Source organism: Myotis yumanensis, unplaced genomic scaffold (assembly GCF_028538775.1).
Source record: "Myotis yumanensis isolate MYYU_CA2020_CCGP unplaced genomic scaffold, mMyoYum1.0.hap1 SCAF_4, whole genome shotgun sequence".
NCBI classification, from domain to species: Eukaryota; Metazoa; Chordata; class Mammalia; order Chiroptera; family Vespertilionidae; genus Myotis; species Myotis yumanensis.
The window spans coordinates 105,864,943-105,892,410 of record NW_027223755.1 but is presented as its reverse complement, the minus strand read 5'-3'; the positions used below and the strand labels follow the sequence as shown (position 1 = coordinate 105,892,410).

General features: G+C 54.1%; 2 protein-coding genes across 5 annotated transcripts; both read left to right on the top strand.

Annotated features, from left to right (window-relative positions):
• Positions 1-12,731: 12,731 nt before the first annotated feature.
• LOC139009292 (uncharacterized) lies at positions 12,732-18,987 on the top strand. 2 transcript variants are annotated; one of them, XM_070413511.1, is made up of 5 exons: positions 12,732-12,831; positions 13,061-13,093; positions 13,857-14,000; positions 14,249-14,404; positions 18,742-18,987. In XM_070413511.1, exons 2-5 carry the CDS (start codon positions 13,088-13,090, stop codon positions 18,853-18,855), a joined length of 420 nt encoding a protein of 139 aa, XP_070269612.1. In that variant the 5' UTR covers positions 12,732-12,831; positions 13,061-13,087; the 3' UTR covers positions 18,856-18,987. The 2 variants fall into 2 exon arrangements, with proteins under 2 accessions (XP_070269612.1, XP_070269613.1); XM_070413512.1 differs by having other exon boundaries at positions 12,737-12,809.
• Positions 18,988-19,402: 415 nt separating this feature from the next.
• Positions 19,403-24,689, top strand: ALDOA (aldolase, fructose-bisphosphate A). Of its 3 annotated transcripts, none has more exons than XM_070413510.1 (9): positions 19,403-19,422; positions 21,946-22,072; positions 22,158-22,369; positions 22,871-22,925; positions 23,055-23,215; positions 23,562-23,645; positions 23,762-23,936; positions 24,098-24,297; positions 24,387-24,689. In XM_070413510.1, exons 2-9 carry the CDS (start codon positions 21,961-21,963, stop codon positions 24,480-24,482), a joined length of 1,095 nt encoding a protein of 364 aa, XP_070269611.1. In that variant the 5' UTR covers positions 19,403-19,422; positions 21,946-21,960; the 3' UTR covers positions 24,483-24,689. The 3 variants fall into 3 exon arrangements, with proteins under 3 accessions (XP_070269611.1, XP_070269610.1, XP_070269608.1); XM_070413509.1 differs by lacking the exon at positions 19,403-19,422 and adding an exon at positions 19,658-19,712; XM_070413507.1 differs by lacking the exon at positions 19,403-19,422 and adding an exon at positions 20,570-20,670.
• Positions 24,690-27,468: the final 2,779 nt, after the last annotated feature.

Below are 27,468 nucleotides of genomic sequence, written 5' to 3'. Positions count from 1 at the left end.
GGCGTCTCCCCATGCAGCTCTGAGCCACAGCAGCGGCTGCGACAGAAATGGGGGGAGCAAAGAACGAGGGGGGGAGGCCCTTAAAGAGACAGCAGCTGCGGGCACAGAGGGCTGCCAGGGACTAGGGCCAGGGGAGGGGAGGCTCTCCTCCTGGGGGGCAAGGTGGCCCAGGGGGCCTTGGCCAGCTGGGGGGGGGGCGCTCTGAGCCCCCAGATGGGCCTGACCGTTTCCCACCAGCATTTTGCAAATGCCACCCAACACGTGTTCCTCAGTGGCTGCTGGGGGCCCAGCTCCGGGGCCCACTCCGGTCGGGGATGGAGGGTCCCTGGAGGAGGGAGCAGGAGAAAGGTGCGTCCTGCTGTCTCTGCAGGATTGCTTTAAGGCGTGGACAGGAGTCAAAGCACTCAACACAGGTCGGGAAATGGGCCCTAGGCCATCAGACGTCCTCCCCCAGACACCCGGGAAAGAGGCAGGAACCTCCACACGAGGTGTCCGAATGGCTGCAGGTTTGAAGCGGGGGGAGAAGCGCTGCCTCTCAGAAGACCCGCCTGAAGCCCTGGGATGCTCCGCCCCGCCCCTCACGCCCCCACCCTCCTCTCCTGGCCCCCTAATCACTGGTCACTCTTCCTCTCTAGGTTTGTTACGCCTCTTCCTCTGCGACCGCACGGAACAGCCGCGTTTCTGAGCTGGAGGGGACTGGGATCGGCTGGTGCGAGCCCCTCATTCAACCACAAGGAAACCGGGGCCTGGTGACTTGGCCAAGGTCATGCCGCAGGGCAGGGCAGAAGCCCAGCCAGAGCCAGACGGCTTCCTGCCTCCTGCCTTCCCATCATGCACCCAACGGCCTGTGGACTTGTGCATGACGGGGGACCTGTACCCAAACCTTCGGTTTCCAGGCCTGCCCTGTACGATACACCTCAATAAGCAGCCCCACGGTTCGCCTTTGCCTGTCCAAAGCCCATTCTACGCCCCCCGCCCCCCCGCCCTCTCACCCGAGAGTCAAAGAGCTGGGATTTGCTATTGCACGCTGCCCCCTAGTGGCGAGCTGCGGGAACAGACCCCAAGAGGTGTCTGGCCTTGGCAGGGATCAGCGGCAATTTTTAAAACAACAGTGGACCTCGCTTCCTGACCTCAGGGCTTCCCTTAAGGGGACCCAGCGTGGAGTGCGATTACTATGTGCTCAGCACCGGGCAAGGTGACTTCCGGCATTCTTACTTCATCTTCCCGGATGGTAGTACGCTTGTTTTACAAACAAGAAACTAGGTTTAGAGATTAAAAAACAAACAAACAGCCCTGACCAGTTTGGCTCAGTGGATAGAGCGTGGGCCTGCGGACTGAAGGGTCCCAGGTTTGATTCCGGTCAGGGGCATGTACCTTGGTTGCGGGCACATCCCCAATAGGGGGTGTGCAGGAGGCAGCTGATCGATGTTTCTAACTCTCTATCCCTCTCCCTTCCTCTCTGTAAAAAATCAATAAAATATATATATTTTTAAAAAATAAATAAATAAAAAACAAACAAACAAAAAACACACAAGAAGAAAAACTTAACCAGAACTGGCAAAGCTGGATTTCAAACCTATGTTTACACAACTCCAAAGTGAAAGAACGGCAAAGGGACAAACAGATGCAGAGCTGGGGGAGGGTGGGCAGTGGCAAGCAACCGTGACTGCTCAACCGAGGACCACAGACCTGGCCAAGGAGGTGCGCTTCACTCGCGAAGATGTGGGTTAAGGCAGAGACAGCTTTTTGTCTCCCGGGAACTCACCTAGACGCCCAGGTAAATTCCGCCCTGCGGCCCTCTCTCTCTCCAGCCTAAGGTTTGACGATAGCTCACATATATATTAAACTCTGTCCAACAGGCCACAGATTCACAGCACCAGGGCCCAGTCCAGCCTACAGACACGCTTTGTTTGGCCAGGACGGTATTGCCAGTACAGTAGTTTCTTAAGTTCTAGGTTATTTGTCAGTGTTTGAAAATTAGGAGGTTTCACCTAAACATTCAACTTCTTTTAAGAAAGAATCAGAAGATCAGACAACGTTGGGCCCACGTTTTAACTCCATAATGTTTGGTTGGAGCTGAGCAGCTGCTGCCCCATTTTATTAAATAAACACGAGTCCTCCCTCCAACTCACGAAGTCCCAACAAACGCCCCTTCTGTTACTTGCAGGAGGTTGCAACCCTTACTTTGTAAACATGATTCATCTGACCCTCACATATCTCCATGAAGAACGAAAGGTGGTTTTTTAAAAAAATATGTTTTTATTGATTTCAGAGAGGAAGGGAGAAGGAGAGAGAGAGAGAAACATCAATGATGAGAAAAAATCATCTATTGGCTGCCTCCTGCACGCCCCCAATTGGGGATCAAGCCCAGGACCCTGGCATGTGTCCTGTCAGGGAATCGAACCTGTGATCTCCTGGTTCATAGGCCGATGCTCACCAGTTGGGCAAAGGTGGGTATTCTTATTAAACCCATTTACAAATGAGGACTCCAAAGTTCACAGATGCTGAATGACTTTCAAAATATTCCACAGCCAGTGTCTTTTGATTATTGAATCTCCCCACCCCTACACAAACATACACTCTCACACACACACACTCACACACACACACACATACACTCACACTCACACACACATACACTCACACACATTCACACACACACACACACATACATTCACACACTCACACACACACACACTCACACACACACACTCACGCACACACACTCACACACACACACACACTCACACACACACATATACTCTCACACACACACACTCACACACACACACATACACTCACACTCACACACACATACACTCACACACATTCACACACACACACATACATTCACACACACTCACACACACACACACTCACACACACTCACACACACACACTCACGCACACACACACATACACTCACACACACACACACTCACACACACTCTGCTTCTGCTCTCACCACTAACCCTTCCTGGAAGGAGGAGACCAGCTGCAGGAGCCCTGGCCCCAGGAAGGATGCCCTCACCCTGTCCGCTTACTTGGATGCCACCAAAACAGCCTCCGGCCTCGGCATCTGCAGGCTGGAGTGGTTCTGCAGGCCCCAGCAGAGGAGAGCAAAGATCAGTGGGAAGAAGACGCAGCCCACCAGGAAGAGCAAGGTCATGCCTACCTGCGGGAGAGAAGGTGGGAAAAGCTGCCATGAGCACAGTGTCCGCAGACTCAGGGGTCCATCACCTCGGTAGCTCTAACGGCCCATGGAATCCCTCCGTCTGTAACCATCAGAAGCCACCAGGCTTAGCTCTTCCCTAACCTCTGGGATCCATATTGCACTTTAAATGTCTCTCACTCAAGACAACTGGGCATCCTATTTGTCGTTATCAACCCAGTTCCAACGGTGTCATTTTCCCTGTAAGCCCGGAAGCTGACCTGTCCCTCCTAGTCCATCTCACACCGGAAAGCCTCTTCTCTTTCTCCTTCAGCCCTGATGGTGTGGGGAGTCCCCCTCAACTCCACCCAGGCCACCCCATCCTCCGCCCCCTCCGGCTCTTCGGGCACCTCTCCCTCCTCCCAGGCCCTCCCCTCCGAGGGGCAAAGTGGAAACTAAAGAGGAGGCTGTCTCCCATCAGCACCCAGAGCGCCAACAAAAGAGGGGTGGTGGTCAAATTATAAAACAATAACCCTGAAAACATGTATTTACATCTATGTGATTTTTGTCTGGAAAAGCCTCCTCTCCCATCCACTCCAGGGAGAGGAGTGGGGAGGCCCCAAAGGGGGTGCAAGCAGTCAGGGCCTGCCGCCCTGCACCCCTTGAGCATCGCTGAGGGGACCGCCTCAGGATGCAAGGAAAGTGTCAAAACTGCAAAGGCACGAGGGAGACCGCTCTGCTGAGGCGGTGGGCAGGGGAGGGTTTGGAATATGCAAGCCTCACATCGGCCCACCGCTTGGTACCTGCGCCCTCTGATGTGCTTCCGAGAGGAGGGGCTGCTCCGGCGGGAGTGGGGGGCTGGGGGGGAGGGGGGGCTTTCTCTTGCAGAATTGGCCAGCTGCGTTTCAGGGGCGGAGCTGAAAGAGGAGAAAGGAAGAGGAAGGAGGGCAAAATAAGGACAGCGAAAGGAACAAAATAGAACCAGAGGCATGGATACTTAGAAGAGACAGACAGCGGGATTGGGGGGGGGGGGGCGGGGAGGGCGGGGGGCTGTGAAGAGAATAGCCAAAGAGCATATGTGCATAGTCCATGGACACAGACCACAGTGTGTTGGGGGCCAGGGGAGGTGGGGGCTGGCTGGAGTGGGGGGAGGGATGGGGGCATCTGTTATAGTGTCAACAATTAAAAAAGAAAAGAAAAGAATAGCATAAGCGGTTGTTGCTTGAAGGATAGTATAGGGCGGAGCATCGTCCCGATTAGCCAAGGCTTCGGTTCGATCCCGGAATAAAAGACAGAAGAGGACAATAGTTCAGTTAGACGGCAGTTTCTGGCGGGGGACCACCTGGGCGTCCCATTCCGACTCCACAGGTAACAGCAGAAACGTTCTGTGTGGCTCCATTCGGATGAACTTCGAAACAGGCAAAACGCCTCCCGTGCAAAATCAGAAGCATTTAAGTTGGAGGAAGTTGTTGACTGAGAGGAGACTCTGTCCAGGGAGCCTTCTGAGCCCCAAATAAAGGCATGTCCTTACATGGATCACTGGTGTATATGCATGTAAACATTCTCAAGAAATATTTTTTAAAATATATCTATATATATTTTTTATTGATTTCAGAGAGGATGGGAGAGGGAGAGAGAGATAGAAACATCAATGATAAGAGAATCATTGATCAGCTGCCTCCTGCACACCCCCCACTGGGAATCGAGCCTGTAATCCGGGCATGTGCCCTTGACCAGAATCAAACCTGGGACCCTTCAGGTGCGCAGGCCGAAGCTCTATCCACTGAGCCAAACCAGCTAGGGCAGACTCCTATAATTTGTGCACTTTATTTAAATTAAGCTAGAATTTTTAAAATGGTAAAAACAAACAAACAAACAAAAAAAACACAGGCTCTTCCAGTCCCGGAATGTTGGTGGGCCAATCTCTGTGAGCCTCAATTCTTCCTGTGAAGCTGGGAAAATAAAAATACCAGCTCAGTAAATGCTACCTATGTAACATTTACTAGGGGCCAGACACTGTCATTTCCTCAAAACAGCATTGAGGGTAAGGGTTATTATTGTGCCCATTGTGCAGATGAGAAAACAGAGGCATGGAGGGGTTTGGTACCTCATCGTGGTTAAACTGTCAGGAAGTGAATGAGGCAGGGTTTTTCCCCATTCCACCAATACATAGAGAACGTATTGGTCTCTATAATGTTAAGCAGATGTAGAAAACTCATAAATTCATTTTTCTATAGGGTCTGAAAAATTAAATAAAAAGAAACAAAACACCATTGAATACAATTTGGACATATCAGTCACATTTTCATAGCTTATTTCTGTTAATAGTTCTTGCTTCCTTAGCTATTCCATTTTCCCTCCTTTGGATAGTCTTCTGAAAATTAAAGGTTAAAATAAGGTTGTTGAAGATGACGGCCCTGGTTGCCTAACCAGTATCCATTCTCATCGTCTTTCTTATTTTGTTGGGGAATAAATGTACCTATTTTTTTTTAAAAAAACTATATTTCCCAGCTTCCTTTGCAGTTAGAGGTCTGGCCGATATGATGTAAGCAAAAGTCATTATGTGGGATTATGAGGAGAGCTTTTTGAAAGGGAGTCAATGCAATGCAGTCACAAAGAACTAACTATAGGTGGTGCTTAAACTGAGGTTTGAGACCAGGCATGGTCTGGAGTTTGCTCTGTTATCTTCCCAGATCCTGTGCAGGCTCATTGTGAGGGTTAAATAGAGATATTTAAAGTGTATAAACTGCTTTCACAGGCCTGTTAGCTACTATTATTATGAGCACTTGCAGTACACAAGGCACTGAAATACTAATATGCTTTGCAGACATTCTCCCATTTTTTAAAATAATATTTTTTATTGATTTCAGAGAGGAAGGGAGAGGGAGAGAGAGATAGAAACATCAATAATGAGAGAGAATCACTGACCAAGCTGCCTCCTGCACGCCCCCCTACTGGGGATTGAGCCCGGAACCTGGCATGTGCCCTGACCGGGAATTGAACTGTGACCTCCTGGTTCATAGGTCGATGCTTAACCACTGAGACACTCGGGCTGGGCGACATTCTCTCATTTAAGGATCATTACAATCTTACAAATAATCTCCCCATTTTAAAGCTGAGAAAACCGAGGCTCGGGGAAGTGAAATGACTTGCCCCCGGCTGCATCGTAAGCTGCAGAGCTAGGACTCAGGGTCAACATGACTGCTGCCTTCTAAGTTGGGAGAAGAGAGGAGAGGAAGAAAGGGGGGGAGCAGCGGAAGGGGTGAAGAGCAGCACGCGGGAGACATTCCCCAAGCCCTCGGGTGCTAAGGGACAGCCGTTCTCCTCTGACCTGAGGCTTACCCTGGAAGAGAGAGCAAGAAAGGGAAGACTCCTGGGCCATGAGCTGGTAAAGGTCAGGCCCCAGTTCCGTTAGAATCTGGACTCTCCTACGTTTCCTTCCTTCGTTAAACAGTCCAAGGCTGCATGGTCTTGTCTAAGAGATAAAGGATCAGGGGAGAAGAAGAAAGTTGTTCAGAGCACTGGCTTTTAATTTTTCTAACCGTAACCACCAAGAGATACATTTTACTTCCTGCCTCAGCACAGGCACACACATGCGAACTGAGCCCAAACTTCCTCCCCAGCTCACGGATCCTTGTGCAGTGCACTGGGGCATTTTCTGTGTCGGTTTAATCTCCCCAAATTCTGGCCGTGCCCCACCCCATGAAGCCAATTTCACAAACCATTGTGAGTAACGACCCAAGTTGGAAAAACCTTGGTTTCTCAGCTTTTTTTCATTAATGCTCTCCTACGGAGCCTGTTTTAGACATTTTGTTTCCTAATCGCCACTCTTTGTGAAATTCTGATAACAGATATACTGTATATCTGTGCTTTATATATAAAAAAGATTTTTTTTTTTTGCCCTCCAATTTTTGCCCCCTTGGGGGCAATGTTACTCCTGTTGAGAATGCATTAGAGACATCATATCAACTCATTTTCTGGGCCTTTACGCACCATCCCATCAGCCAATGAGACTGTATTAATCCCATTCTACAGATGAGTAAGCCAAGGCCGAGAGGTTACATGAATGGCTGAGGACGGAAATGGCTGATAAGGAGATTGGGAATCCAGAGACCCGCTGAGATCCTAGCTCGGCTGTTTAATTCCCCGAAGCGTCGCTTCCCCACACGGCCAACGGTGGGATTGGTCCAAAGAAGTGTTTTCTGTGTGTTGTGGTTTTCTCCCGTTTGACCTAATCACAAACATTTACACAGCACTGACTCATGTCAGTCACAAATCAACGCCCTTTACGTGTATGAACTACTGTAACCCTCACAGCAACCTAAGAGGGAGGTGCCATGATTACTTCCCGTTACGACGCGGGAACTGAGGCACAGAGAGGTTGTGAGATGCCCAGGCACACAGGTAGTACGAGGCAGAGCCGGCGTTTGAGCCTAGAAGCCAGATTTCCAGGTACTTGCTTTTAACCATGTACTTAAAGGGAAGCTTTTATCACTCTAGAGATTAGAAAGCCATTATCCCTTGGTTCAAATGGACTGTCACAAAACATTAATAAGGTGAAGAAACTGCTCTAACATCCTCGCTCGATACTATCGCCGGCTCCAATCTGAGCGGGAGGCCTGCTCGCTGGTAAACAAAAGGCCAGATAAGCCTGGACGGAGGTGCAGAAGGGCGCCTGGCAGCTCACGGGGCTCCTCCTGCAGGAGGCAGAAGTGCTGAAAGCGAATTGGAAAGAGCCACTGTCCCCTGTTCATGTGCGCGTTCCTGCTGATCTGTGTCCCCCCTCAAATAAACCCAAGACGTGGTGCACTCCACACCCCGCGATCCCTTATCTGGGCGGTCCAGGGGTGTCCCAACACCCCCGGGGGAGGGGCACGAGGCCGGGCACAGGGTTCCGAAGGCAGCACCCACAGGGGGCAGCGTGGGGTGGCACTCAGGGCCCCAGTGCCACGCTGGTGCGGGCTCGCCTGGCGCAGGCCCACCTTCCCGCACAGCCCCGCTCCCCGGGCGGGTCCCTGACCCCCACGCTGTCCCCTCAGACCTGTCACACAATCCACCCTGGGCCCAGGTTTACCGTTTCCTGCTGCTTCAGGCTCCTCGGTCACAGGCGGCCTCGTCCATCCTCTCTGTAGCTGGGCGCAGCCGGCCCAGCCCGCCGAGGTGTGAGGTGTGACATGGAAGGCTGTGAATAAGTAACCAACAGGCAGCCCACGTGGCCTGTTTCCCACCTGATACCCAGGGAAGGGTCCGGTTCCCCCGGCGGCGCTCTGGGGAGCGTCCTGGGCCGCGAGCCGGCACATGTATTATTTATGCTTTAATGGGACCGGTCCCAGGGTAGGTGCCGCTCCAAACCAGTCCAGTCCCACCCTCTAGCTGTGCAACAGGACAAGCTGAGGGGCACGACAGGTGAGTTGGAGTCAGAAAGCTAAGTGTCCAGGCCCTTTTTTTGTCTCATTGATTGTGTGGCCTTGGTCAGGTGTCAGACCTCTCTGAGCCTCCGTTGCACACACGGTCCCACTGCCCGGGCTCAGATACTACGGCTGCCACTCGCCAGCCAAGAGAACCGTGCACCTGATTTAACGCCTCTGCGCCTTGGGCTTCTCATCCACAAAATGGGACAAGAGCAATGCCTCTCCGTAGCTGCTGGGATGGTTGAGTGCGATATTAAGGGTTGTCATTGTGCCGGGTCAGCGTGGCTCAGTGGTTGGGCGTCGACCTATGAACCAGGAGGTCACAGTTCGATTCACAGTCAGGGCACATGCCCCGGTTGCGGGCTTGATCCCAGTGGGGAGCGTACAGGAGGCAGCCGATCAATGATTCTCTCACCATTGATGTTTCTATCTCTGTCTCCCCCTCCCTTCCTCTCTGAAATCAGTAAGAATATATTTTTTAATAGTTGTCATTGTTATATATATTTTTAATATTTTTTATTGATTTTTTTATAGAGAGGAAAGGAGAGGGATAGAGAGTTAGAAACATAGATGAGAGAAACATAGATCAGCTGCCTCCTGCACACCCCCTACTGGGGATGTGCCTGCAACCAAGGTACATGCCCTTGACCGGAATCAAATCTGGGACCCTTCAGTCCGCAGACCCACGCTCTATCCACTGAGCCAAACCGGTCAGGGCTGTTATATTTTTAAATGAGCCCTTGTTCTATGCCAGACACTCTGCCTGCATTTCCTTTCACGGTCACAATAAGCCCTGACAGTCTCCATGCACTCCCTGATGAGGAAGACTAAGGCTTACTGACCTCAGTGGACTTGCGCAAGGTCACACAGATGCACAGAATTGAAATCTAGATCCTCCCACTTCTAAAATCCCTTCTCATCTGCGTCAGAATTCTTTCCATCTAGATTCTGGAAAATGAAAAAAAAGAAAAGAAAAGAAAAAAAAAGGCGTGCGCCACCCGGGTGCACTGTCAGGATTAAATAAGACGAAGTCTGTGGAGAGGCCTGTGCTGATGCCTGCTCAGCTCAGCCCAGCTCAGCTTCTTATCCCCCGGGGCCATTTCCCAAGCACAGGACTCCGTTCTCGTTCTCGTAATGAGGTGGCTGCTGAACCTCCTCTCAGACTCTGGGAGGCAATGTGTCTGATGCCCACAGAGGGGCTGGAGGCGTGAGATCCAATCAGAGCTGCCAGATTCTCTTTGCACAGCCGAGCCCAGGCCTGCCTGGCTTCCTCCATCTCTGCTTCCTCTGCGTCTCGGGGCTCCCACCCACCCCACCATTGGGAGGACATATCCCTTTCTCACTTTCCCAGGGGCAGTGCCAAACCACCCGTGATGACAGCTGACATCTCCAGCTTTGAACTGTAGGTAGAGGGAGCACGGATGGTTAGCCAACTATTGCGAAGCCAGTTTCTTCCGGCCGCCAACAAATGGTGTGGTGTGGGAAGGAGTGGAGCCCTGGCAAAGGGGGGAGCGTGCATCACTCCTGCTATTGGCTTGGCGCTGTCCGCCCTCCTGCATAATGCATGAGCCCATGGGAGGAACAGAATACCGGCAGCCGTGCCCCCCGGCCACTGCAGCCCATACAAGTGTCCGGGGGCCCTGCCAAGGCTCACATCTCGGCGTTGGCAGGAGCTGAGGAGGAGGAGGGAGTATGTGTTACCTGAGGCCTTTCTGGGGCTGGCCTCCACTTGGGCCTCGGGATCCTGCAAAGAAGATAGGGGCCGACGAGAAGACAGCCTGGAGAAGGCAATCTGGCCCCGGCCGGCGTGGCTCAGTGGTTGAGCGTCAACCTATGAACCAGGAGGTCACGGTTCAATTCCAGGTCAGGGCACAGGCCTGGGTTGCAGACTCAGTCCCCAGTGTGGGGCGTGCAGGAGGCAGCCGAAGAATGATTCTCTCTCATCATTGATGATTCTATCTCTTTCTCCCTCTCCCTTCCTCTCTGAAATCAATAAAAAATATATCTATTTTTTAAAAGAAGGCAATCTGACCCTGCCTTAGAATCAATGATGGTGACATTGGGACAGCTAGACTCCAGCTTTCTGCCCTTGAAGCCCCCTCTAAGGGGGTCAGGGTGGCATCAAGGGGCACCTCTGTGTGGTTGAAGAGGGGATTTGGGACTGAGGGCCAGGAACCCTGGCCATTTGCATGGCTGCCTCCCGGTGTAGGCAAGCCCCAGGGCAGCAGCTGGATGAGGTACATCTGATGGAGAACATGGGCACAAGCAGGCATATGGCAATGTGTTTTCAGGGGAAATTGCAAGCCTGTGTGTAGAAGCAAAAAGTTCAGGAATGAAGGCAGGAGGTCTGAGTGCCTCGGCCCTCTGACAGCCACAGGAACTCGGGCAGCTGGATAACAACACTTCATGGGTGGCTGCAGTTGGATTCCATCCATTCACAGAATCAGGCATTGCTCACTGGGGACCCTCAAGACCAGACCAAGTGCTCGGGCTTGGGGCATGGAGACAAATCAGACCCAGGTACTCACAGTGTCACTGGGGAGCCAGACACCGGGGTGGAGGATTCAAGTACCTTGTGGTAAAGTGATAGGTATGTATATGGTGCCCAACGCGGCCACCGCTGCCTGAGGTTGGCAGGAAGACCTCCGTGGGGCATAATGGAACTGAAGCTTGAAGGGTGAAGAAGTGCAGCAGAGGGGGAACGGGAAGGGTGCAGTTCTAGCAGAGGGAACAGCATCTGCAAAGGCGTGGAGCTGCGAGACCCTGTGCACTGGCCCAGGCACCCCGAACAGATCCTGTGATGGAACCTCGAAGGAACTGATGGGGCACAAAACAGTCTTATTTGTTTCCATGTTATCTGGTCCCCCTCCCCCAGGAGGGGAATGTAGGCAACACGAGGGGAGGGAGTGTGTCTGCCTTATCCGCTGCCGGAGACCCAGAGCCTAGAGCAGCGCTTGGCCCCAGTGGGGTGTGTGTGAGAATGAGTCAGCCAGAGAGGCAGGACCCAGACTGGAAGGTGTTGACAGTCAGCAGAAGCATTTGGGCTTTATTCTGAAGTCAGTCGGGAGCCTTCCCGGGTTTAAAAATAGAAACGGAACAAGATCTGCTGAGGGTGGAAGGAAATCACTTTGACAATGATGTGACGGCTGAAGAAATCAGATTACTAGGTCTTTTTTAAAAAAAATATATTTTATTGATTTTTTTACAGAGAGGAAGGGAGAGGGATAGAGAGCTAGAAACATTGATGAGAGAGAAACATCGATCAGCTGCCTCCTGAACACCCCCTACTGGGGATGTGCCTGCAACCAAGGTACATGCCCTTGACTGGAATCAAACCTGGGACCTTTCAGTCTGCAGGCTGACGCTCTATCCACTGAGCCAAACCAGTTAGGGCTACTAGGTCTTTTTAAAAATATATATATTATTATTGATTTCAGAGAGGAAGGGAGAGATAGAAACATCAATGATGAGAAAGAGTCATCAATCGGCTGCCTCCTGCACACCCCCCACTGGGGATCCAGCCTGCAACCCGGGCATGTGCCCCGACAGGGAATCGAACCGTGACCTCCTGGTTCATAGTGGATGCTCAGCCACTGAGCCACGCCACCTGAGCAGATGATGAAGTCTGAAATTAGGGGACTGTCGATAAAAACGGGTGGGGTCAGGTTGAAAAAATATTGAGAATAATTCCAGACAATTAACAAGTCGCTTTGATTTTTACAGTGTCCCTATGAGGTAGGTGGCTCCCCTTTTACAGAGGAGGAATGGACTCAGCGAGGCCCAGTGACTCGACTAAAGTCACACAGCAAGTTGGTGTTGGGGGTGGGGGTGGGGGTGGGGGTGTGTGTCTTTCTTTGCTAGCGGCTCAGGACCCAGCATATGAAGAGGATCGGTCCTGGCCGGGTAGATGGCGGTTCCATCCCGGGTCAGGGCACCCGCAAGAACCAACCAATAAATGGGCATGAATAAATGAAACAACAAATCTCAAATTTCAATTTCTCTCTCTCTCTCTCTCTCTCTCTCTCTCTCTCTCTCTCTCTCTTCAATTAAAAAAAAAGAGCTACTAGCCTCAGAAAATCAGCGAAATCAGCGGCAGAAGCGAAGCGGGGAGAAGAAATTTTGGGTCTCGGCAGCCGCCGTAGAAGCAGCGCGCGGTTTCCATGGCAACAGTAGGAAGCCCGGGAGGTTTGCGGGCTGTGCAGCCCCCGCGGCCCTTTGTGCCCAACGCGGCGCGGAATCCGTGAACGGTCCGCGGCGCCGAGGGTGCAGGTGATGCGGGTGGTGGACGGGGAGGGCTGGGGTGCGGGGACAGCAGAGGGGTGTGGCCGGGTCGGGCCGGGGCCTGCGAGGGACGTGCCGCCCCGAGTCCCATCGCCACTGTCCGGACCCGGGGCCCCCGCTGGGCCCGTTTCCCCGGCCGGGAAGCGGGAGGAAGGGCGGGGCGCCCGGCCAGCGGCCCCTCTCGGCCTCTGAGCCCGGGGCGCTCTCTCCTCTGCAGCTCCTGCCTGGCGCGCTGTCCTGCCCCATGGACGTGAGTCCCAGGCCCCCGACCCCCCCAGCGCCCTAAACTCGTCCAGACGCTGCCTGCCTGCGGGCGGACTGCAGAGGGGGCTCTGCACCCCACTAACCCTCCCGCTCAGGACGAGAGCGCTCAAAGGAATGCCAGGGAGGGGGCCCCCAGCAGGGCACTCCCCGCTCTTCCAGGCCAGAGGAAGTTTGCCGAGTGATCACGGAGAAAGGCGGAGGGAACAGTGGGTAGAGAGAGACCTGGGGTGAGAGAGAGGAGAGGGCACTTGGGGGCTGCCGGGCCTTCAGTGTGGCTGGGCTGCAGAGAGGGAAGGCGGGTGGGTGGGGCTAGGCCCGGGCTTTTGTCTCTGAGATAAGTGAGGACCAAGTCGCTGAGAGCCATCAGTGGGTTGTAAGGAAGGGAGAAAACACAGGACAACTGCTGCGGGCAGGGGCAGCACTGCAGACTGGGAGGCAGTCGGGGCAGTGATGTTGGCTGCGGGCGGGTAAAGCATCCCAGACAGCAGGTCCGTTTGGAGAGACGTTCGGAGAGGAAGCTCAGTCGGTCTGGGTGAAGTCCGGAATGACCACAAGCCCTGTATGGTGCTGAAATGGGGATGACAGGGGAGAAGGGGGTTTGGGGGACAAGAATGTGAAGTCCTGTCGACACCCCGCCATCTGGTGGCTGTTCCTCCCCCTTTCCAGCCACCTCAGTGTCCCCCTGGTATTTCTGTGTTCCTGCAGCCTCCCCTACCTCCTTGTCATCCCTTCCTCCTGTGCTCATCCAGGCCTCCTCTAGCCCTTGGGATCCCACCCCGGCTCCCGTCAGCAGTCCTTCCCTGCTGCTCCCCATCCCCGCCATCGTCTTCATCGCTGTGGGCATCTATTTGTTGCTGCTAGGCCTAGTGCTGCTGACGAGGCACTGCCTGCTGGTGAGGAGCCTCGTGGGGGCTGAAGGGTGGGCTCTGGAAGAGGAACCCGGTTAGCCTGTGCCCTCGTCTGCAGGCCCTCACTCCGAGACTCCTCTGCCATTCAGTCCCCCCATCTATCCCTTCCCTGGGACCAGAGTTCCTCCTCTGCTGACTCCTGCCGAGCCTTCTCCTGTCCCTCTCCCCAAAACCGGATCTTGGCTCTCCCTCCCCGGCACCTGGGCCGGATCCTGAGCCCTGCCGTTTCCTAGGCCCAAGGCTGCTGCACGGATTGCAGCTCCCCCTGCAGGAAGCAAGGCGCCTCCAGGCCCCAGGACTGTTGCTGGACCTGTGCAGAAGCCTGCGACTTCCCTCTGCCCAGCCCAGCTCACTACCTGGATGCCTGCTGCCCCCAGCCCACTGAAGCTGTGAGTTCTCACACTGTCCCCGAACCCCTTGAGCCGGAGCTAGGCACCATCTGTACATTGATTTTTGTTGTTCTTGTTCAACATTTATTATTCGGCACAATTCCAGTACCGGGTCGGGTGGAAACAGCCAAAAACAACATAAACCGCCCTGACCGGTTTGGCTCAGTGGATAGAGTCGGCCTTTGGAATGAAAGGTCCCAGGTTCGATTCCGGTCAAGGGCATGTACCTTGGTTGCGGGCACATCCCCAGTGGGAGGTGTGCAGGAGGCAGCTGATCGATGTTTCTCTCTCATCGATGTTTCTAACTCTCTATCCCCCTCCCTTCCTCTCTGTAAAAAATCAATAAAATATAAACAACAACAACATAAACAACATATCAGATAAATTCTAATAATGAAACCTGCTTGGAAAAAAGAAAACAGGCCCTAGCCGGTTTGGCTCAGTGGCTAGAGCTTCAGCCTGTGAACTGAAGGGTCCTGAGTTCGATTCCAGTCAAGGGCACACGCCCGGGTTGTGGGCTCAATCCTCTGTGTGGTGCGTGCAGGAGGTAGCCGCTGATCAATGATTCTCTCCCATCATTGATGTTTCTCTCTCTCTCTCTCCCTCTCCCTTCCTCTCTGAAATCAACAAAATATGAAAAAGACAACAGGGTATCAGCTGGAGATTGGTGATGTGTGTAACATGTAGAGCATACAGTCTCCTCTGAAAGTGGTAGCTGAAAGGAAAAACAACCTCTCACAGAGCTCACTCTGCTCACTGAGTGAATACTATGTTCCATTATTATTTTCTCAACAACCCTGGGCGCTGGGTATTTTATAAAACATGCGTATATTTTTTTCTGGTCACAAAAAGCATTGATTACAAAGTGTGCATGTTGAAACACACAGAAAATATAAGGTACTTTATAAACCAACTCTCTAACTAAGGTTGCTGTTTTGTGTGACCCTCATATATAGTACTAACATACAGTACTATCACTGCTGTATTTTACTATTATTTGGTAAAAATGGGTCATACTACATATATCATCACAACTGCTACTTACTCTTTTTAAAATATATATATTTTTATTGATTTCAGAGAGGAAGGGAGGGGGAGAGAGATATAGAAACATCAATGATGAGAGAATATCATTGATTGGCTGCCTCCTGCATGCCCTGTGCTGGGGACCCAGCCTGCAACCCTGGCATGTGCCCTGAGCGGAATCGAACTGTGACTTCCTAGTTCAGAGGTCAGCGCTCAACCACTGAACCACACCGGCAATTTACCCTTTTTATCTTAACATCACACCTCGGTCACCTATCTGTGCCTGTACATGTAGGTAGGTAAGTATTTGTGTCCCCCCTTTGCAGGGGAAACATTGGCTTAGGGAAGTTTAGCCATTTCTCCAATATCCCACAGCAGAGTCTTGCATGGCAAGTTGTTCCATCGTGTGTTAGAGTCCTCAGGGCAAAGCCTGGCTCGCAGGGGACAGGCCATTTTTGCACTTGTGGGTTTAAAGATGTTCAGTGTAATTGAACACCTTCCTAGGCAATAATTATTTTGGGCTCAGAGATTTAGACAATAAAGCTCTTGCCCTTGAAGTGGTGACCTTCCTTAAGAGGGAAGAGTGAGGCTAGAAGACCAAGCAGATTCATAACTTGGACGGACTGTAGTTGGTGCATTGAAGTCTCTGTCCTTCAGTTTCCTTAGGAACAGTAAATCACAAATATTACCAAGTTCTCGCCTACTTCACAGCTGTTGAAACTGCAGCTTACAGAAGCTTGAGTGACTGAGCCAGGGCAGAAACCTAGGTTTCTGTTACCAAGTATCTAATTCATTCATTATTTATTCACTTAACCAAAGATTTATGGAGTCATTGTCGAGGCCCTGTGCTGGGCCCTGAGGGCTCAGTGGAAACAGGGTAGACATGGTCCCAGCCCTCACAGGGCTTACATTCTGGTGAAGGCCAGAGAGAAATAAGTAGGCAACTATAATAGTGTGTGAGAAACTGATACAGTGCAGTGGTTGGTTCTCAGCCCTGTCTGTGATCAGAAGCAGGCATCAGAAAGGTCTGGGATTGAACTGATTGGAGTTTGTGATTTTTTTTTTAATACATATTTTATTGACTTAGAGAGGAAGGGAGAGGGAGAGAGAGAGATTAGAAACATCAATGATGAGAGAAACTCATTGATCGGCTGCTTCCTGCATGCCCCCAACTTGGGATCGAGCCTGCAACCCGGGCATGTGCCCTGTGACTGGGAATCGAACCATGATCTCCTGGTTCATAGGTCAACGCTCAACCACTGAGCCACACCAGCTGGGCAGAGTTTGTGAATTTTTAACAAGTTCACACACGATCCTGCCCCACCCACCAGGGGAAGAGCTGCTGTGACAGGAACAGCTCCCTTTACTGAGTGCCCACTAAGCATCAGGCGCTGTGCTTCGTTCCACTGATTCCTCGCGATGACCTTAAGAAGTGGGCTCAGAGACGAGGAACCTGAGGCTCAAAACGTGAATTCGCCAAGCCTGGGCCTGAACTAGACTCCAGGCTGGGCCTGGGCTCTAACCAGTAAAGGTGGCTGGTCTTCACAGCATCAAAGCAAAAGATATCCAAGTGGAAAACTCGGGGCCTAGAGAAACACGAGGGTTAACAGTCTTGTGGAGCTCTGGTTTAATGTACTTCAACAGCAGGTTCCTTCCAGAAGTCACCTGGCTGCCTGGGAGAGTTGAGAAATCCATTAGCCAGTTTTTAATGACAGATCCAATGGCCAGAGCCAGGAAATGCTTTTAATACCCTCTTCTCTGAAGTGAGGGCAGGGGAGCCTCTCAGCCACCAATTTTGTGCGCAGAATGACAGCAGGGTCCTCCAAAATCCCACAGAGCTGACTTCATCCCCAGACTGGGACTCCCCAGAGACACCCCAAAGCACACCCTCATCAAACACAGCGAAACCACTTTGCTCTCTGTCCCTCCCACCATGACACTTCTAGCCTCCTCCTTGGGAGCCAATTCTAGTGGCAGGAGCTCCAGCCCAATTCAGCCCCCTCTACCTGGAGACACTAGGTCCCTTCCCCTCACAGGAGCCCTTAGTGATATCTGATAGCACCAGTCATCCGGCACCGCACCCCGAAACCTCAGCTGTTCAAAAGGTCATTCCCCTATTCCTGGCCTGGCCCAGTGTCTGATCTGTGCAACTGTGACTGTCACTAGCTCTGCCTTAGGACTCAAGATGCCAATTTTCTGTCACACACCCTGGGCGTGTGCTGCCCCAGCCACTTGGCCTGACTCCACTTACTGCCTGAAGCAGCCTCAGATCATCTCTGCCCCAGGACAGGAGAGGAGTCGGCTGGAGTCGGCTGCTCCCCCTTCCTGTCTCTAGGACATGCTGTTCCTCTCCCCAAGAGGCAGGCCTTCTGTTTCCCTGGGAACTGAGAAGCCTCTTCTTTCTCCGCTGCCTACAGAGGGAGAAATGATGTGCTTTGTTTTATCCATTCATCCCACAGCCATCGCTGAGCATGAGTCCCCATGCCAGCTCCGCGGAGACGTGAGATGAACAGTCCCTGTCCTGGCAAACCCAGAGAGAAGCTGATGTTCCCGACCTGGGAGGCAGTGGGTTGAGGGGGGGTCTGAGGACGGGGAGCAGGCAGGCCAGGTGCATCCCAGCAGCATCCCCCAGATGCATTCCTTTGGGCAATCACTCCCCTCTCTGAGCCTCCATTTCCTCTTTTGTAAAGAGGCTCCTCTACTCAAGGTTCTGACAATTAGGAGATATAACTTTTTGAGACATGAAACAATTTAAATATGCAAATTACCATTATTAAATATTTTAAAACTCATTCATGAATGCAGTCTGCCTTGCAGCGTAGGTGCTCAGAGATGAGATCCTGCAGTTTGGTCTCATGCCAGGAAGAAATCCACAAAACCAACAAGTTGTTTTCATCAGGGACAGAAAATGTGTGTGTGCTCTCTCTGTCTACTGACTTTCAGTTGCACTGGGCCACAAAAATGTAGAACCACCATTGAGCTGAACACGGGGACACCCGAATGCTAGCTAGCCTGGGACCAGGCCAGTAGCTCTCTGGTCCTCAGTCTCCTCGCCTATAAAATGGGGAGAACGAGAGAACCCCCTGAATAGTTTCTTCCAGCTCCGGAACTCAGTTGTTTGGAACACTGCCTCCTTGCTGATTTCTCAACAGCACGGATTTGATTTGTTCCCAGGGATGGTGGATGGTACTCTCTGTTCCACTGGGCAAATGGACTTTCCAGGCCTGTTTCCTTCTCCCCCGAGGGACACAGCCGCAGGCTCTGGTCCCCCTTCCTCCTGCCCACCTCCTTCACTCCCTTCTCTCCCTCAGGGCTGGGCCCCTCGCTGCCCTCGTTGCTGCCCACTCTGCGACTGTGCCTGTGCGTGCCAACTGCCTGACTGCCAGAGCCTCAACTGCCTCTGCTTCGAGATCAAGCTCCGATGAGGAACCAAGTCCCTGCCCTTGGGGGAGTGGTCAGCCCCCAGGGCCCACATGCCCTCTTCCCTGAGGGGCCTCGGGCCACTGGAACCACGGATGGGCTGCCTGGCTCACTGGCCTGGGAACCAGCAGTGGAGAACTTGGCTCTCAACAGAGCAAGACCTGGGGAGCCATTGGCCGGCTAGACTGCAGTTCCCGCACAGGGACAACGAAAGAGGTGCCAGGCCCTCCTCTCCCCCTCCCCAGTAAACGCATGCTAACCACGGGCGGAACTTGGACCTAAGTGTCAGGATACAGGGTACCCTGGCGTGCCCAGTCCATGGGCTCTTGGTTGTTTTGGGGTGTGGGTATAGCACCTGCAGCTGCACTCCCTCTAAAGAAATGGGCCCCAGAGAAGCCTAGCCGCTGCCATCGGAGCCCAGGCGGGGGAGGGGGTCAGAGGAGGAGGCAGGGGAGGCCACATGATCGGAGTCCCCTTTCCCCTTCTCCCCACAGAGCCCCGCCCAGAGATCTATTTCCCTTTTGAGGGCCTGAGTCTGGATTTCCAAGGAAGAAATTCCCTCTGAGTTACGGGTGAGTGGGCAGGGGCCCTCCCCAGGCCTTAAAATAGGGCAGGCCCAGCTCGCTCCCCGCTTCTCACACTCGGGGCCCCAGGCCGGCCTGAATGTCAGGAGCTTCAGGTTTCCCTAAATATAGGTCCCTGCCCGTGGATCCGGGGAGGAAAGGGCAGGGGTCAGTGGAGAAGGTTGGGGACACTGGCGGGGGGAGGGCAGGGGCTGCTTTATAACCCAGCCCGGTGCCGCCTGGCGCACTCGCTGCTGACCAGGCTCTGCCCGCTGTCTGCCCGCTGCTCCGGCCTCCAGGTGGGCGCCAGCGGGAAGGCGCTGGGTGGGGCCGGGCTGGAGGGAAGACCTAGGACGGGGCGCGGGATGTGTCTGGGAGGCTGATCGGCGTGCGACACATTTTATTCTGAGACGTCAGTCCACGGGACGAGTGTCCCGGGCGCTCAGCTGGCGAGGGCCCGAGTGCGGCCGGGCGGCCCCTTCCTCGCGGACCCGCGGCCTCCGCAGCCTGCGCGCACCCTGGGGCGTGTCGCCCCGCACCGCGGCCTCCTCGCGTCCGCTCGCCTCCCTGTCCTCCGCGCTGCCACTTGCACCCGGGCCAGCGGGCGCGGAGGGGCGGCCCGGGGCCTCGGAGCAGCCGGCGGGCGTGGCCGCCAGACTCCGAGCTCGGCCTCCAGGGACGGTCGCCACCGCACCCGCCGCACCGCGCAGGCCGGAAGCTGGGGCTGGGCCCGGAGGGAAGCGGAGCTCGGGTCTTCCCGGCTCCTCCACCCGCGCCCCCGCCCCCGCCCCCCACCCCAGCCCCTTCGGGGCCCCAAACCAGCTGAGTCACGGCGCCCAGAGCGCGCCAGGCGGGGGGAGAGGGAGAGGGAGGGACGGGGCCGCGCGGGATGTGGCCCGAGTCACGTCCGAGGAGGATGGGGGGGCGGGGGGGTCGTGTTCTCGCCGCCCGAGAGCCGCCTCCGGGCTTCGCCTTTGGGGGCGGCCGCTCCCACAGTGACTCGCCTGCCATTGGACGCCGGGGCGCCTGCAGCCCCGGCAAAAGGAAAAACGCAGCGGAGGGCGGAGCGGTGCCCTTATAAGGCCGGCGCCGCCTCCCGGCGCCTCCCGGGCCGCCCACTCGCGAGCTAAATAGCCGGCGTTCCTCTTGGAATGCGCCGCAGAACAGGCTGGTAGTGACGACCTCCGCGTTCGCTCCCGCCTCGCCCGCCCGCCGCCCGCCGCCGCGACACCGCCACACCCGCCCCCCCTGTGCCAGGTGAGCGCGCCTCGCCACGTGCGAAGGTCTGAGGCCACGGCGAGGGGTCCCGGGGTCGGGCGGAGCCCCCGCACCGGGTCCCAGCATCTCCTCCATCATCACCCCGCACACACACGCTCCCCAGCCCGCACCCCACCGCTCCAGCTGGCGCTCGCCGGCTTCACTGCGCAATGCGGCTCCGCGCGCTGAGTCATGGCGGGGAGGAAGCAGGGCGAGGTGAAGGGCCGGTCCCCCTCCCTGTTCTGGTCGGGACCCCTAGTGCAAAGGATCATGGCCCCTTTGCCTCGGCAGGGAGCCTGCGAGGCAGCGAGGGTTAGGGGCCAGGCCGTGTACTGCTTCAGGTTCCCTAAGGCGGGTGGGGGCCCTGCCCGGGGTCACAGGCGCCCCCGGCGAGGAGGGCAACCCTTGGCAGCGCCTCTTGCCCAATTAACACCTTCCCTGTCTTTTCTTATCGGGTGACCTTGATTCTGAGCCTGGAACCGCTGCAGCCCGGCGAGCAGACAGGAGCGCTTTTCAGGGCCAGGGGTGGGGCGCTTGCCTCTCCTCCGCACGCTTACCCTGCTTGAGCAGTGAGATGGGCAAAACTATCCCTTTCCTGCGCCTCGGCCCCGGCTTCCTCTGCTGCCCTTTCCTGGCCTTCTGATTCCCTCCTACACCCTTCTCCATACCCTTTTCCTAATACCCTCCCACCCCCACCCTGGGGGGAGAAGCCTGACCTTGGGATGTCCTTGAGGCCTTGGTGCCAGTCCCCGCTCTGGGATCTTGGATGGAGCGGAAGGAACACCCCCATGGCAGTCAGATCTGGGTTCTAATCTCAGACCTGACCCTTGGGCTACTGTATGACTTGAATACAGACCTTTCTCTGGGTCCTTTCAGATGAGGGGGTTGGGCCCTCTGCCTTAGGCAGACCTCTAAGTTCTAAAAGAATGCGGTTCGATTTTGCTTCTAGGCAAGGTGACCCCATGGCAAAGCGCAAGCCAGAAGGGTCCAGCTTCTACACGAGCCATCTGTCCATGGCTCTGGCCTATTCCTTTGGCCCAGATGCCAGTATGCAACCCCACCCTCTGCTGGGCAACACCCAGCAACACAGAGAGTTAGGAAAGGTACAGGAGGCAGGCCTAGTATAGGGAAGTCGGGTGTAGGGGAGAGCTGGGGAAGTACCCCAAGACCTGCTGGGTGTGGGAAGGTGAGGTAGGGAACTTGGCCCTGGCAAGGGGCTCTGTTCACTGGGAGACCCAGCTAACCCATGCTCCCCCATCTGTCTCCTCCGCTCAGGCACTGACTGGCACCATGACCTACCAATACCCAGCGCTGACCCCGGAGCAAAAGAAGGAGCTAAGTGACATTGCTCACCGCATCGTGGCTCCGGGCAAGGGCATCCTGGCTGCAGATGAGTCCACTGGTGCGATCAGGACACAGTGGGAGGAGGGCCCAGGCGTGGGGATAACAGGCTGATCCCCCTGTGACCACGGGCGATTCCTTTCCAGGGAGCATTGCCAAGCGGCTGCAGTCCATTGGCACTGAGAACACCGAGGAGAACCGGCGCTTCTACCGCCAGCTGCTGCTGACTGCCGATGACCGAGTGAATCCCTGCATTGGGGGTGTCATCCTCTTCCATGAGACACTCTATCAGAAGACAGATGATGGGCGTCCCTTCCCCCAAGTTATCAAATCCAAGGGTGGTGTTGTGGGCATCAAGGTGAGGAGGCTGGGCCTCAGAATGTGAGATCTGAAATGAGTCTGGGGAAAAGACTCATTTGCTTCTAGACACCTAGCCTAGAAGCAAAATCGAAAAGTCATCCAAAGTAATAGGCTGGCAGGGTGAACATTGGGCTGGGAGCCTGGAGACTCGGGGTGGAGTCTACCCCAGACCGGATGTAAGGAAAGCTAGAACCTGCCCTGCTTGGTATTTTTAATCCTCGAAGTTCTAAGAGCAAGTCATTACCCATTATTATACAGATGAAAACCAGAAGCTCAAGGCAGTGGTGTGTTTTGCTCACAGAGTTAGCAAGTAGTAGGTTCCCAGGCTGTCTGTCAAATAATAACCCCCTGTATCCTGCCTCAGAGGATCAGATACTGTAGCCAAGTGGACACATTTGAAGCCCAGGAGGTATCACGTGAGGTTAGGTGACGTAGGGCTCTAGAGGAGAAGGAAGTAGAGATTGCTTACTTGCCTTATATTGTTGTCCTACCCCAACAGGTAGACAAGGGCGTGGTACCCCTGGCAGGAACAAATGGTGAAACTACCACCCAAGGTGAGAACTGTTTGGCTCCTTGCCTTGCTGACCAACCCACCCAGGTCGGTGCCCCTCTAAGAGCCCAGGATGAGTGGGAGACACTTGCCCCCTCCTCTGCCAGGCTTTGACTTCTCATCCCCTTTCCAGGGCTGGATGGGCTGTCTGAGCGCTGTGCCCAGTACAAGAAAGACGGAGCTGACTTTGCCAAGTGGCGCTGTGTGCTGAAGATTGGGGAACACACCCCCTCAGCCCTTGCCATCATGGAAAATGCCAACGTTCTGGCCCGTTACGCCAGCATCTGCCAGCAGGTGGGCCTGCACATCCCCACCAGGCCAGCTTCCATCTCATTTGGTTCCAGAGTGTCAGCTAGCCTGCCACCCATCTGCCAGGATGTCTACCTCCCCCAAGGCAGCTGCTCCGGATCCTCACCAGTCATCAGGCTCGAGCCTGTGGAGGACAGTGGAGGGCTTGTGTGGGTTGATCTGAGGAGATCCTGTCTCCTACATCCTGCAAAGCTGAGGGCTTTGAAGCCATGAGTCTCTGACTTCGTGGAGATAAGACCTTGGCCAGTGGTTGTGGAGGGCTGTAGGTAGAGCTGTAGGTGAGCTGAGGCCTCCAGGAGGTCTCATAGCTACTCTGTCCCTCACCCCACAGAATGGCATCGTGCCCATCGTGGAGCCCGAGATCCTCCCCGATGGCGACCATGACTTGAAGCGCTGTCAGTATGTAACTGAAAAGGTAGGTTGCTTCCTGCCTGGGCAGGGTGGTGGGTTGGCAGCTGGACCAAGGGTCCTGGGGCTGACTCCTGTCCCCCTCACTCCACCCCACCCCACTTTGGTCCTGCCCTGCTCTAGGTGCTGGCTGCTGTCTACAAGGCTCTGAGTGACCACCACATCTACCTGGAAGGCACCTTGCTGAAGCCCAATATGGTCACCCCAGGCCATGCCTGTACCCAGAAATTTTCTAACGAGGAGATTGCCATGGCAACTGTCACTGCGCTGCGCCGCACAGTGCCCCCCGCTGTCCCTGGTGAGACCCACACTCTCATCTTGCCCTCTGGGAGGTAGACAGACTGTGTCCACAGTCTTTATGCCTATTGGTCTGGTTTCCAGGTCAGCTGCTAGGAACTCCTAGCAGTCCCCTGGATCTCGGACTACAACCCCTCTCCCCATTTCACCTTTGTTTTACAGGGATCACCTTCCTGTCTGGAGGTCAGAGTGAGGAGGAGGCATCCATCAACCTCAATGCAATCAACAAGTGCCCCCTGCTAAAGCCATGGGCCTTGACCTTCTCCTATGGCCGGGCCCTGCAGGCCTCTGCTCTGAAGGCCTGGGGTGGAAAGAAGGAGAACCTGAAGACTGCCCAGGAGGAATATATCAAGCGAGCCCTGGTGAGGATGGAGCAGGAGGTGGGCAGAGTGCCGGGGTGGATGGGATTCTGAACACAAACCTTCTTACTCTGGCTCCTCTCCCCTCTTAGGCCAACAGCCTCGCCTGCCAAGGAAAGTACACCCCAAGCGGCCAGACTGGGGCTGCGGCCAGCCAGTCCCTCTTCATCTCTAACCATGCCTACTAAGCAGAGGTGATCTAAGGCTGCTCCGTGAACACTCCAGGCCCCGCCCCCTCCCACACTCACTCTTGAAGAGGCCTCATCCCGGGCTCCAGGCTGCTCTTTCCCAGCACTCTTGCCTCCCTTGTGACATTGGTTGCGTGGTGTTGTCTGTGTATGCCAACTCCAATGCCCTTTCCAGCCCACTGCCAATAAACAACTATTTAAGGGGGAGTTTCTTGTCCATGTCTGTAGTGTCTGGGTCAGGGGAGTGTCTGGGGAGGTGGCCGAGTCCAGAAGAAAGAGCTCTTGTTTTATGTTCTTCCTTCTTGGGTAGGAAAATGGTGAAGGGATGGGGTAAGACTTTCCTGTTTCGTTTTATAGTTGCCCAGGGTTTCAAGAGGAGAGCTTGTGAAATTTTCTTCAACCATCAGAGGCTCTTACCCCTTCCACTAGCAGCATCAGATAAGGCTCATAGTCGGGGAGTGTGTATAACTGCTAGTTGTAGGAGGCTGCAGGCTCAGCCTCTTAGGTCTAGACCTCAAGGGTGCAGAAGGCCCTGTGACAAAAACAGCCACAGACAACAGCTGAGATTTCCTGAGTCTCTGAGCCAGGCAACATGAAAACGTTCTGTATGAGTAGATGTTTTTCCCATTTAAGCTTCAGGCTTTATTGCTGGAGATCACACTCTTTCTTGGTGGAAACAAGAATATTAATGCAGCCTGGCGAGTGTGGTTCAGTGGTTGTGGGTTGACCCATGAACCAAGAGGTCCTCGGTTCGATTCCCACCCAGGGCACTTGCCCGGGTTGTGAGTTCGATCCCCAGTGGGGGATATGCAGGAGGCAGCCGGTCGATGATGTTTTTCTCTTGATGTTTCTGTCTGTCTCTAAAAAATCGATAAAACATACTTTCTTTTTTTTAACGAATATTAATGCAGCCCTGCAGGTGTGGGCCCAGCTAGGCTTCAGAGGTGGAGTGTGGACTTAGGAACCAGGAGGTCATGTTTTGATTGCAGGCTTGAACTCCCTAGGGGCATGCAAGAGGCAGTGGATCAATGATTCTCATCATCGGTGTTTCTAACTCTCTCCCTGTCCCTCTCTGAAATCAATAAAAAGATATTTAAAAAAAAGAATATTAATGCATATTTCCTTAATCTACACTGTTGAGCTTGTCAGTCTTCCCATTTTAATAAGAAATGGGATTAGAACTGGCTACTTAGTCTTCTTGGGCTGTGGAACCCCTTGAAGAATCTGGAATCCTCTCCAACACCAACAATGCGCACAGACAGAACTCAGGTTCCAGGTTAAGAACGGAGCCTCTAGCTGCTGCATTCCATAGAGCCAGAACGAGGGCCCTGCACTTACCCCTGTCATGCTGTTGCAGAAAACTGGAAAAAAATTAAGCAACACTTAGAGTTTGGATTACACCTTTTTTTTAAATCACCGGTGGGCTTAGAGAAAAATAAATTCAAATTCTAAGCAGAGCTACAAGCAGAACTTTCCTTTTTATTAAAGAGCCAGCCCTATGTGTGCTTAGTGGTTATCTCGCTGGAAGCTGTGGCCTTGAAAACAACAGTGATATCCAATTAAAAAATACATCTGGTATGGCTTGCGAGTATGGGCGTGTCTAGTGTCTGGTCTACAAGGTCAGACAGCTAAGTTTATCTTCCTGATTATTCAAGCAGCCTAGAAAGCAAAGTTATTTTTATAGAATAAGAGGCTGTCTAAAACAAAGAATTTCAAACAGTAGTTTTACGAAATAGGGGTTAGCCTCGTACTCTTCCCCAATCACCCAGGCTGGGTGCAGCAGTAAATACACCAGATATTCTCAACTGTTGAAGATCCCAGTCATAATCAGGGACCTAGTATTCCTGCCACTTCTCAGATTTCCTGATATGGACCCTTTCCTGTCTGAGCTCCCTTCTAGAGGAAAAAAAAAAAAATCTTGGCCTTCTGATCTCTCGGGACCTACTAAATCCATGTAGTGATAGGTATAGAACTGATTAACCCTAGGACCTTGTAGGAGTTTAAGAACTTGGCCCTTTCCTTCTCTGTACATTTCTATATGTTGCCGACATACAAAATCAACCCTCTCCCAGTGCCCCTGCAAACTCTGACCCTCATTCTGTGCCTACCGTCAACCCTGAAACACCTGAAATAAAGCAAATGAAAACTGAAGGTCGGTGGAAGACGGTGAAAAGGACATTCCAAAAGGGGGCACCTTGTACAAAACCAGTTTAAGGACTATTTGCTTCCTCTGCCTGCAGGAACAGAGACTAGGGGAGCAGAGGAACTCGAATACCACTGCAGGGAGCTTTGGGCTTCTTATGACTGAACTCTGCAAAGTGTGATTGATGGGTGGAAGCTAAATCAGAACACAGCTGTCCTGGGTTCAAATTTCAACCCTGACTCAAACCCCAATTCTTAGCTATGCAAATGTGAACAAGTTACTTAACCTCTCTAAGCTCGTTTCCTCCTTTAAAAAGAAAAGGAATAAAATTTGAAGACGACAGAAAGCAACGGAGGGGTGTCAAGGCGACCCCTGGCATCAGAAGCCATGCGGACCGGCACAGGCGTGGCGGACTTTGCGCCTCTTACGGGGAGGTCCTCCCGGCAGAGTCCCCCGTGGCCGCGGGAAGCGGTCGGGCTGAGGCTGCCTCGCCCACCGGGGAGCATTCGGGGGCGCCCTGTGCCAGGGCGGGCGGCCGGGGCGAGCCAGGCGAGTCCATCCTCGGGCTGTCATGGCGGAGGCCGACCAACACAGGCCGACAACACATGTAACCACGTCCCCGGCGGAGCCGGCCGGGCCTCCGCCTCCCCAACTGAGCCGGGGGCGACCCGGCCCTGAGAGCGCACCCCGCGGCCACGGTAACTTCCGCCCGAGGCTGACTTCCGGGTCCCGGCTCCCCTCCGCCCCGGCCCGGAGGTGGGGGCGAGGGCGCGGCGCGGGGCAGGGCGTGTATGACGTCACATCCGACGCGCGGCGGAACTCGCCTCCTTTGCTTCCGCGGAG